At 33.4% G+C, this 12889-nt stretch overlaps 1 protein-coding gene across 2 annotated transcripts in view; it reads right to left on the bottom strand.

Moving 5' to 3' along the window:
* LOC117176239 overlaps positions 1 to 12889 on the bottom strand; it is a 51995-nt gene that overhangs the window by 16546 nt on the left and 22560 nt on the right. For both annotated transcript variants that reach the window (XM_033366386.1, XM_033366387.1), the window contains one exon: positions 2517 to 2705. In XM_033366386.1, the coding sequence (XP_033222277.1) occupies positions 2517 to 2705 (189 nt within the window). The remainder of the gene's footprint in view (positions 1 to 2516; positions 2706 to 12889) is intronic.

Here is a 12889-nt window from a genome sequence, read left to right as displayed (position 1 = left end):
TTAACGCCGACAAGGGTGGCTTTAAATACATTTAAAATATACTTTCTCATTTCCAATTTTGTTAGTATCTAAATCCTGATTTTATAAAACACTAAAAAATTTACCGAATAGAACCTTTTCACAAAAGAAAACCTCTACACTATATCACTGAGTCACTAAATAATTATAAATAAAACACAAAATCGGTGAAAATGAAATGAAAATAAATCAACCACTGTATCAGAAAATGTCCTATTGAGTTTTAAGTTGCTCGACATTGATTTCCGGGCACAATTTGGATATTTGTTGTTTGAGCCTTGAGGGATAACACATGAAATTTTGCTCACGTGTGTTATACGATTTTTCGAGTAAAGGCGATTCGTTCGACATTATACTTGTATTCAGAGGCCGTGGCGGGAAAGTAAAAATAGTTTTTGTAGGGTAAAACCGGAAGTTGAGTGGAATCGAATGCGTTCTCGGTGCAGCCGAAAGCACGACTGCTACCAGCTACCGTTTTTCGCCGCGCCTCTGCGCGTCCACCCACGCTATATCGATCTTCCCCACCAGGAACGTAACGTGCGGTACAGCCGAGACACCAAAAGTCGAAACATTTTGCAACTTAAAAAATTGCCACCTTGTAAGTGGCGAGTTTTCCGACTAAAAAGCGGTGAATTTCTCGCCGTAGAAGAAGGTGAGCTACGAATACATCCCGCCACGTATCCGCAGCCGTGGCCGAGTGGCTAAGGCGTCTGACCAGAAATCCGAATCTCTCAGGAAGCGAATACGTTCGAGTCCTGGCGACGGCAAAATAATTTTTTTTTTAAATCCAGTATGTATTTCCGTCCATTGTGTATTATTTTAGAGGCAAACCTTTTCCTGGTTACCTATGCGAAATTATTGTTACTTAAGTTTTTTTTAAACGCAAATTTGAAATGCAACTTGCAAGACCTGAAAATTCAAAAGCGTTCAAGTTGAATCTGAGACTTTCAAATTTTGAAATATGCGCATTAAAAACCATTCCTTAAAATATAATTAAAGCATGAATAGCAGTTTTTTGGCGACTTGAAAAAAAGATTCCTCAATAGCAAGACTGTTTTCGGTTATTATTTTCCTTTGAATTAACGGTTATTACGACGTGACTAAACTTTTTCTAAGTATCTGAGCCAGGGCCAGGCACAACTCACTGCTTTCTCTTCCTCAAAAACTCGAGGTTTTCAACTCCCGCTATTTCTTCCTCGCACACATGTTTCTAACCAAAATAGTTTCTAACTCTACCACACTGACGGTATTATTTCCGCGTTCTACTGCACAATTCATTGCTAAGTTTTCCGTGCGTGCGCACTTGATGCAGGAGGAAACTGACAAAAGACGCCTAGCAAATGAACTTGAAGATTCTCAAAACATCAACAATACATATTTCCATGATTTCTCAATTTTACATGCAGGTAAATTTCAAACTAATTCAAATATTCGGGCAAGTATTGATATTCTCATGAATTGTGAGACACATGTTTACATTTTACAATACGGAGTAATATCCATTATTCTATGTATAGGCTTGAATACATGTTGTGACAATTTTTATCATTAAAGTACCCCATTTTCAGGAATATTGGATATATTCATTTAATACAATTTAGCAGTCAAGTTTTTGCAACAAGCAGCTCTTTCACGACTTTGCAATGAAAGGCCTTTTTAATGCAAAGATTTAATTAGGTATATTTTCCTAGGGATGAGTCTTTCACGATTATCGTTTGCGTTTATTAAACGAATCCATTCAAATATTCCATGTTGGCAACAACAGCTGCTGCATCAATGTCCGAACAGTTTCTTTCGAAGAAAGTATTTGACAATGGATACATAAATTGCAGTTTTTGATTTAAATTAAAGGAACTAAGGCAGACAAATCTTTCAAGCCGAACTTTTGTTTTAACAGTTATCAAATTAGGTTTCGTCGATTCAAGTACATAGTTGTTCTTATGTATGATCTTTCAAATCTTTCATCAAAACCCATTACCTTAAAAACAGGTACCAGGGTTAAATATTTGTTTAAATTTATATAGTAGTCAAAAATACCATAATTTCAGGTTGTTTTCGGTATAATATCAGTGCTCCAAAATAGTCCTACTTCAATTTGATGCACGACTAACAATATTTTTAGAAGATTATTTTTTAGGACAATGATATTTCTGCGGTCTGGATTATCAGGACGGTTTGTGTGGACTGCAAGATTTTGGCCCCATAAAATAATTCCGGGTCGTATAATGTGGTTTGTTAAAAGCTGATTCGATGATAAATGACTAGTCATTTTCTATAGCCCCTTAGAGCCTTCAATTTAAAGTCGGTCTGAATTTTTGTTAAATTTAATTGGCACTTTAGTGGTCCGACGAGTGTCTTTTATTTATTTAGATTAAGACGTACAATTCAAAAGCTAGACTGTGCACTATTTCTCCAAAACTTAAACTAATATTGTAATTGTTTAAAATGGACATTCAATGTGATTTGTGGTTACAGTTTTAAGAGCTGATTAAAAATACCTTATTTGCGTGTGGTAGGTGGGAGTGGTGTGCTCAGTATGTGTGGTTAAAAGTTCTGCAGGACTCGCTGCCATGATGTCTATCAGATGACCCGTCGAAGGGCCAATTGGATCGAGCAAAAGGACTCCAGGCGTTGCAGGTGAGGGCTGTGCGCCCACTAACGAAACTCGCACTTTCTCTCTACCCTCGCTGAAAAATAAAAAAAAAATGTTAATAAATAAATATGTAATATCAATTTTCTTTAATAATATCAGTTTTGTAATCTAAGAAGGGGTGGAAATGCAGGTTTATTTTTCGGTTTGTAAGAAATGTTCAGAATAAATCTAACATTACAACTATTTTGAAGAAATTGTTGTAAGCAAACGAACGCGACCGAGGATCATCGATCTGGACGTCGTGGCGCCACTTCGTCAAGATACCATTTACGTTTACTTTCCCGGAGGGGAAAAGTTACGTATAAATATGGTTATCCGGAAACTTCTATGCAGCCTTATCCTAAACACTCTTTAGTTACACTGATCCCAAAAGTTTAATCAAGCTCTGAATAAAATGATAAACCTTTTTTGGGGGGATACGACTGCTAATAAAAAGTAAAAGGATAAACATGAAAACATAGCAATGAAAAAGCGGAAATTTCCGACAGACAATTTGCTAAACAATCTTAGTTTTTGTTTCTAAAATTGAAAGAGAAAAGAATGAAGGGTGAGATTTACCCATTCACGTTCCGCTTTATTGCCACGCGTCCTCGCGTGTCAAATAGGTATGAGCGGCCTAGGAATTGTAAAGGTGTGCACGCACCATGTAAACAAAAATTACAAAAAAAGAACTCATTAGCTCGCCCTGGAGGGCAATTAATGTTTACGCAATGTAACGAGATAGCACAAGGGAATGTGGTAATCTACTCTAAAGTGAGAAAGCAATTTTGCATTTAGCACGTGCTTCCCCCATGAAAAGAAATACATGCATTATTTCAAAATATAAATACATTTTGTATTTACCAATTTACTAATATTTATATTTCCAGATTTTTTATATGGATCCTTGTGAGACATAAGTCAATGTTTAAATTCGATTCGGATTGGTGTCAAGGTGCGGACAATAATCAGATTATGATGTAGCGATTTATAGTCAGAATCTTCTCAATTGATACTCTTGGAATTATTAATACGATCTCTCGAATTCATAGGTCACGTATCAAATCAGGTTTAGCTCGTAACGACTCACAATTGACAATATCACATTAGTCTCATAAAAAAATCACATTTTGCAATTTTGCTGAGTTACTGTTGTTCAATAAATGTTTAATCTAAGAAATGAAAGAATGAAATTAAAATGAAAGTCATGAAATATTTTTATTTTCATGGCTCTTTAAAAAAAAAAACATAATTGAAGTAAGATCTTGATCAAATTCGTCTCTCGACCTCCAAGACCTTAGGACGCGACATGGCTGTAATCAAGAACTCTAATCTAAATCGTCGCAGTAATTTGACTCGAGCAAATTCAACACCGTTTCCAGTTATCCACGGTATAATGTATTTTTGCGTGGGAAGCCATGACTCTATTTAAGAAAAGTACTCTGTACACCAAGATCTGAAGATTGCCTAGCAGATTGTAAATATTATTGTGATCAACATTTTTAAAAGAGTTTTCTCAAATTAATAAAAATTTGTGTGCCAATGTCCGACCAACCGGACGTTGTCGTCTCACGTGTTGCACGGTTGGCACTCTGCCGATTTTCAATGCCAATTGACAATCCCAATTTTCTGCCACCTGCGCGATTACAAAAGAAATTTATGTATGTATATATATATATACATATATTTAAAAATTTGTCATAAGGACAACCGCAGGATTTCAGCCACAACCACGTCTCATGAGAGCATACTACCTTGATTAAAAAGTTCCCGGAATCATCACCGTGTGGCGCCCCCTGCTGTCCGATTCACATTTTTTTCGTTTCTGCAGGTTGTCACACCTTTTGACAATATTCCCTGCGAATTTCAGCTTTCTAGCTTGACATTTGTAAATGTAACGCAATTTTGAGTGCATCTGTTTTTTTGCGAATTTCGATTTTTGCAATGGATTTAATGACAATGCATCATCGCACAATGCCATCATTATCCGTGAGTTTCTCACCAAAAACTCAACTAATACAATTCCGCAGCCATCAAATTCGCCAGATTTAGCTCCCTGTGACTTTTTTTTGTTCAATCGACTGAAAAAAACCACTACGCGAAACGCGTTTTAGCAGCCGACCGGAGATAATACAAAAATCGAAAACGGCACTGATGGGCATACCGAAAATGGAGTATCAAAAATGTTTTGAGAGCTGGATCAAGCGCTGGCATAAGTGCGTGGCAGTCGATGGGAATTACTTTGAAAGGGGACCACATCAATATTCAAGAATAAACTTATATTTTTAATTTTCAAAATAAATTCCGGGAACTTTTTGATCAAGGTAGTATAGAATGTCTTCTTGACTATGAAAGAAATTATTGCATCTCATTGATATTTACATCGTATGGAAAAATTAATTTATTGTAGGTCACCTAATTTTATAATTCGTATTACTTTAGTATCGGGTGAGTGAAGTTTATGGTTGAAGTAGTTTACCAAAATTGTTAAAATTCCGAGTTACAAGGATTTTATATTTCGAGAACCGACTTTTTTCAAAACACCATATCTTCCAAACGACTGTCTGAATTTAAATGATTTTTGCAGGTGTAGCGTATAATAGTATATAGATCTTTTTAATACGACACAAAAACGCGAAAAAAATCTGCGTTATCGAAAAAAGAAATTGCTGAGCAGTCTTTAACTTTCAGAGATATTCATTTTTTAGTGTAGTCGAGCGTTCTCACTATATGCACGCAACGACAGGCGCAGAGGAGGAAAATCCAATAGGGGAGACCACCCTAAAATAGATAATGGTGATAGGCAGTAGATAATAACTAATTAAGATCAAAAATATAAATTAAATAATAAATCATAATTTTAATGTATTAATGCGTATCGTGCCATAATTAGTAATTAAATTAAATGAATAGATTAACTGTACTGTAGGGTGGACACCCCTATCAAAGTTCAAAATAATATAACAATATTATAATATAATAAGATAATATTTCTTCAAAGAAAAATTTAATATCAAATTTAGAATTGACAGATATTTATTAATTGTTCCCAAACTTAACAAATAATATAGTATGACAAGTTTTTATGAAAAACTAAACCTTGTAGATAATGGCAAGGAATTTTATAGTCTAAAAATATATTTTTTTAAACGAAAAATCGATAATGTTTACTATTTAATAATATAATTTGCTCATAACAAATAATATTACTTATCCAACTTGTTTTGCTCGAAAGCACCTCTGCGCATTAAAGTCAAGAGATAATGAGAGTATTAAAATTCTTTGCAAAAAAATAGAGCAAAAAGGACAGAACCAACATTTGTTCGCTATTAGCATCAACATACAAGTTTAAAAAATAAACGTAGAAAAATGCACATTAAGAATCAAAATCTGGATTCTTAAATATAGGACAACAATCGAGATATTAAGCTGGAATATTTGGCTATTAAAATTTAATATCCAGGTATTAAAAAAGCTCTGAGTATACAAATATTGAAATATTTAACTTTACTATCTGGATACTAAATTTTAATATCAAGATATTACACATAAATATCTAGATCATTGTACTATACTTAAAAATCCAGATATTCAGTCTTAATACCTATTTTTCTACGTGTAGATATTCAAAAACCGTTTGCACACATCAATTCTAAATTTTTCTAAAAACAAATCTGAAATCCATTAAGAATGGCGTTTTAAAAGTTATTTTGGACTTTGTTATTTGACCCTCCGTGCCTAGCCGTATTGCACGTGACAGTGAGTCCGCGCGACTGCCCTAAAAACTTGATATCTCCGAAAATTAAAGTGTTCATCATTTTTTTTTTAATCGAGACAAAAAATTATAACGAATCGATATATTCATATTTAAGAAAAATTAAAAATGTTTTTGGTTTTGAATTGCATTAAAAAGGACCATAAATTATACGCTACAGCTGGAAAAGTCATGAAAATTCAATTAGCGGTATGGGAGATATCATGTTTTCAAAAAGGTCTGGTCGCAACATTAAAGCTTTATCAACATCGCCAGATCACCCTACAACTCTAATATTCAGGAAATGGATTGGCCCATTAAGCTCTTATTTGAAATAACTTTCTGATGAATCACATCATCTTCTTTCTTTTCTGCTTTTTGTTATTATTTGCTTTTGTGCAATTAGGGGAAGAATTTCAGGCAGTACTATGAGAGATTTCAATAAATGCTTACACATAGGATTTTAAATTTTATACAAGATTTCAAGCCTCTGAATCTCTGAAGTCAAATATCTTCTCTGGGTCAACTCTGCAAACTCTCGATTTCGACGCAATGCAAACATCGACCTCATTGGCACGATAGTTGATCGAAGGTCGATGGGTTCGTCGGAAAAGGACACAAACCGAACAAGCCGGTATTCCAGCCGGTAAGTAAACTGGTTCCTTTTCGAGGCATTATGAAGCAGATTCGAGTGGATTTGCGTAATTTGCTTTTATGGAAGCGAAAGTAAAAAAAAAAAACAACACATTTTTTCATGTTCAGAGAGGAATATCTTGACCCCTCTAACAATGTTACAACCAAAGCAATAAACCGCATCACTCATTGCAAAGCTTTGGAACCAAGCCATCTATTTTTCCAAATCAGTCCGAAATAGCAGAACCATGCCAACTTCCAATACCGATTAGATGAGTAACTGCAATTAACTACAAGCCCAATCAAAATTAGCTCTAAAGTACTCATTGCGGCAAACCGGAAACATACACATGGAATGGTTCGATGATTTCTGGATTTCGACAACCCTTTTGTTTAATTCAAATAAAAATGTTTCACAAATGGCCAAATTATACACATATATCCAATATGTCAAAGATGCACCGTCTGGTTGATATTTCCGTTGTATAGGTCTCTCGAGAGGAGATATAAAAAGCGAAACTCTAAATTAAAGGACATTCGAAGAGAATCTTTAAATACCAATGAACGATAAAAGCGTCGAGTCATAATTTACATTCTGATGTTCCAGCACAGAAAAAGAAATTGACAAATTTTTAAAGCCTACTCGAACAGTAGGCGTAGTCTTTTTCCTTTAGATAAAAATTGAGAAAACTGATGGAATAATGTGTATTCGATATTGATTGATTTACTTCTAATTGTGATACTAAATGTGGGTGATTGCTCATGAGGTTTAAACACGACGTAATATTATTCTGTTTACAATTCCTCAGTGAGTGAGTTTCCTCTCTTTATCCCTCGACCCCTGGCCAGGATGACGTCACACTCCCCACTACGGGTTCAGAACAGACCTTGAGCAAATGTCGACGCTTCCACCAGACATGAGACCACAACCAGACATATGCGCTTCGAAGCTTGAAAATACAACAAAATTATAGCTATAAAGATTACAATGATTCATGCATTTTTTTAGTACGCGAGACTGCTGGCAGCCTTGTACAAAGACTCTGCTTTTGTTAAAATACTGGGCTAAATTATTACAAGATTCTTGTATCCAAGTCTTCTTAAAAAACAATCTGCGACGTCCTGGCAGGAGTTTGTTTATAATTGCCTTTTATGACAAATTAGTAGACGAGAATCATATGACACACATGCTTTATGAAGTTTTCATGCCATTTCACACTTTGCATGGTTGCGATGAGGAGGCGAATGAGAAGGGTGATTTTGCAAACAATTCCCCGACCTCCGTAACCCATTTACAACTCTCCTGAATCAATATAACCTCAAAACTATCAAACTGTTTTAACACCTTTCATGGTTTTAATCAAAGGAAAAAATTCCCGGTTCGCAAACATTTTCCCCGGTCAATGAAATTTAAAAAATCGAACACTAAATCTTAAAGTTATTCCATCAGAGGGAAGAAAAATTGAACTGCAAATAAAGTGAAACTCTTGAATTTTAAACTATGAAAATTGAAGTTTAAAAGTTTTTCCATTCAACAATTTTGTATTCAAATGATAAATAATTTACACGTATAAAATAGAAGCTACAAACACTTTTCAACTGAGGGCGCAGTCCCATAGATTAGTAGAATAAAGGAACAGTTTTGACCAATGAGGTGCATGTACAAACTTTCGCAGTCGCCTCATTGGTTAAAACTGTTCCACTATTTCACTAATCTACCTCCACGGGTCGGCGTGCTGAAAAATTTTTAATTGAACGCATTGGTTAAAAATGGGAAATTTCCTGTTCCAATTTATAATTTTAACTTTTATTCAAAAATATTCCGTTTCAACTTAGAATTCATTCTATTAAAAAATTCCCTACTCCAGCTTTGAATTTATTTAAATTTTAACATTCCCTGTTACAAGAAAAGTTATAATTCTTTTGGATAAATACCAGTTTCAACTAAAAATTGATTAAAATGTGAAAATTTCCTGCTTTCATTCAGAATTAGAATTCTTTGAAAAAATTTCCTGTTCCAATTCCGAATTTTATTCTTTTTCGAAAATTCTCCGTTTCAACTAAAAATTTGAATTTTCCTGTAAAATTCCCTGTTCCAATTCATAATTTTAATTCTGTTCGAAAATATTCCGTTTCAACTTAGAATTAGAATTCATTATATTAAAAAATACCCGGTTTCAGCTCTGAATTTATATAAATTTAAAAAGTTAATGTTCCAAGAAAAATCATAATTCTTTTGAATAAATACCAGTTTCAACTCAGAATTTATTAAAATTCCCTACTTCAACTTCGAATTCTTTGAACAAATTTTCAGAATTTTTTCCGTTTCGAAAATTTCCCGTACTAGCTTCGAATTTTTTGATATTCGATAATTCCCGATTCCAATTTAGAATTATTAATATTCTGGACAAATTCTAGTTCCAACTCTAAAGTTTTAAAAGATTGAAAATTTCCTGTTCAAATTGAACAGTTACATTATTTTTATTGTAGAGCGTTTAAAAACCTTAAAAGGCTTGGAAATTTCATTTCAAAATCTTAAAACATCTACATGTTGTTTCAAATTTTAAAAAATTAAATAACAGTATCAAAAGTTTTTCACAACTTCTAAATGTCTTTTAAAATTATTCGAATTTCAAATAATTTTTCAAAATAAAAAATTATTTTCAATTTTCCTAGCAATCCTAAAAAAATGTTATTATTCTTTTAAAGCCTGTTAAAATTCTAAAAAAAATATCTAAATTTTTTGTTCGAAATCTGCTAAAATCTACATTTTGTTTTAAATTAGGCCGTGGAATCTTTGCACCGAAATTCTGGTACGAATATCCGAATTATTTAGTTCACGAAGACACTTCGTTTAAATTATTTAAAATCATTTCAAATTTGAAATTAATTTTGAATTTTTTCAAATCTTCTAAATATCTCTTAAACGTACTCAAATTTTTTCGAAAAATAATAAGCGTTCAAGTGTTATTTACGACATAAAAATATAGCAATCTGACTGACAAATTAAATGTTGTTAAATAAAACAATAAAATTGGAACGTTTAAAGTTTAACTGTTTTTGGTTTAGTTTCGAATATTGAATTTATAATTACTGATTTTAAATGAACAGTCAGATATTTCTAAATATATATATAGTTGATTCAACTACAAATGTTTGTTAAAAAACTCTTTGATTTTATAAGCTTCTAATTTTTTATTCTTTAAAACTGTATTTCAAAATTCTTTTAATTCAAATGTACGCTTAAAAATCGAAAATTGCAACTTTCTCAAGAGAAATATTTTCGTATCACGAATTCTAAACTGAATAATATCATGATTGAAAAAAAAACACAATTTAACTAATTATATTTAAAAACGGTTGAAATCAAAGTTGGGCGGATTTTTCTCTCTAAAAGTTTGTAAAATTCCCGGTCAAAAAATGAATTAAAGGTCATTTCCCGGTGTCATAAAATTCCCGGTAGAGCGACCACCCTGTAAATGTCCTGAAAAAGATGATTTTTTGCAAAACGTCACAAAAAAGGGGTGTTTTTTCTACTTTGATGCTTTTGAGTTTCTTGCTAGGTTCTTGACCAATCAAATTAGAGATTTCACGATTGCGTGTGATGTAATATATTTTAATGACTGTGTTTCATGACTCATGACTTTTTTAGTGTAAACATGTTGAATCTGCCCCCCCCCCCCCTAAAAATCCTACTGCCAGCGTCCTGCATTAGAGCCTTTCAAATATGATCACTTTATTCATAGTGTAAAAATGGAAGCAAATCGCCTTCTTTGTAAATTAGTCACGCTACCCTTGTCCCCTTTTTTAACTGATGGGGTGCTATCCCCTTCATGTCTCATCCATCTAATTTTAACCCGCCTTCAAATACTACTGGAATTGCGAACACGGAAAAAAGCGTGATCATTTTTGTTACAGCTCATTTGCTATGCACTAGAAATATATTTTTTTCTTTTAAAATGAGAATGCTTCAAATGTGAAACTGTAACATGAACATTGCGGAATTCATCCGCTTTCATGTTTGTTGCAACTCAAAACAACGCCAAAGCAGCCCACTTTTAAGGATAATTTTTTTTTCTGTGAATCTAGTGCTATTAAATATAATGTTTTAAATTTATATTTAGTGAATATCCTTTTTGACAAAGAAGGAACAGCTAAATTCCAAATTGTTTATGTGGGACAGTCAACAAATCACTATGATTTTACATTTATTGCAATCCAATTCGTGTTCCCACCCCAGCAATAAGCATCGAATAGAAAAAATTAGTACCGTTGAAACTCGATTATCCGATGCTCCGCGTTATCCGACGCTGCGCGTTATCCGATGCTCCGCGTTATCCGAGACAACGGGACTCATCCAAGCACTCCGAATTAACCGAGGTTTATGCTCGGATAATAATAAGGAGAATCATTAATAAAACAGATGAAACTGCCACGCCTAATTCTGAATCCGCGCAGTAGTTTTCAATTATTAATAAATTAATAAGGATAAATCCACATTTGTAAGTTGTTTACTTTGACTTGCTAAATTTTTATATTTATTTTTCTATTTAAAGTATATCAAAAATAAACTCTTCCGAATTTTCTACTTCTTCCGTATTATCCGAGTTTTCGCTTACCCGAGGTACCCCTGACACCCCCCCCCCCCCCCCCCCCCCCCCCCCCCCCCCCCCCCCCCCCTACCACATTACCTCGGATAATCGAGCTTCTACTGTATTTTCAGATTTCAGCGTAAAAGCGAAGATTATTTTATTCTATTGAATGTGCGATTTTTCCATTCCCCAAAAGAGAAGGTGTTTTCAAGGAGATTTTGGCCATACTTGTCTTTATTTTTCAAAGAATTTTATTTAATAGTAAAAATAATTTGCTCCTTTCAAATTTTTTAAAGTGCAAAGTATAGTGGTCGAACTAATAAAAAAATATTTTTGTTCTTGTTTACAAAATGGCGGCCTCAAAAATGTCCTCCTTTCCAGCTTTCGCTCAAATATTTCGGGAACGATTGACCCGAAATAAAACAGATTTATAATCTCTATAATTTTGGCTATCGTGTGAACTACAATCAGAATGTAAAAAAAATGGCGGACTTTTGAATTTTTTGACACCATTTTTGCAAGTTAAATTGTTCATAACTTCGGCCTCTTTTATCCTTGTTCTCGATCTTGTACACCTTTAAAATTAATTCTACACTATAATAAATTATTTTGATTCCTTCATGTGTAATATAAGTTTTGAAATTTCTATTCTATTCAAGCCTGCCTCTCTAGAGTTAAAATTATTTTAATTCACATATTTGACATTAATACTTTTTTAACATACTTAAAGAAATGATCAATATATAAATAAATACAAAATTCAATATTTCCTAATTTATAAGTTATAAAACGATTTAATAATAAAAAATAGGTTAAATAAATCCTTCCATGAAATTTTACTAAGCCGATTGAAAGGAATAGGATTTGCAATTTTTCTTTTCCCATTGGAGGATTTTTAGGCTCGGGAAAAAGCGCGTATTCATAGGAATACAAAATTCTGAATTCTTCTGAATTCAAGGCATTGCGTTGGGATTCCAATCGTAATTTAAATGCTCGTATACACGTAATAACGACTGACCTTGTCATCACATCCGATAACATGTGAAATAATTCAAATGGCGGTTTATCACCACTTTCAATGACATACTAAACATTAAATCCCAGTAAATGAAAAAAGAATCAAAAGAATTTAAAAGGGCGTGTCAGGACTTAAGCCCGGTCTGTGGAACTTTCAGCGGCGGATCCAGACCTTGGTCTCGGAGGGGGCGATCGGGGCGTATAAGTCGAAAAAAGCAAAAAAAAAAAAAAAAAAAAAAAAAA

The sequence above is a fragment of the Belonocnema kinseyi genome, chromosome 7 (assembly GCF_010883055.1).
Source record: "Belonocnema kinseyi isolate 2016_QV_RU_SX_M_011 chromosome 7, B_treatae_v1, whole genome shotgun sequence".
NCBI lineage: Eukaryota > Metazoa > Arthropoda > Insecta > Hymenoptera > Cynipidae > Belonocnema > Belonocnema kinseyi.
The sequence above is the reverse complement of the archived record's forward strand: the minus strand, read 5'-3'. Positions and strand labels throughout refer to the sequence as shown.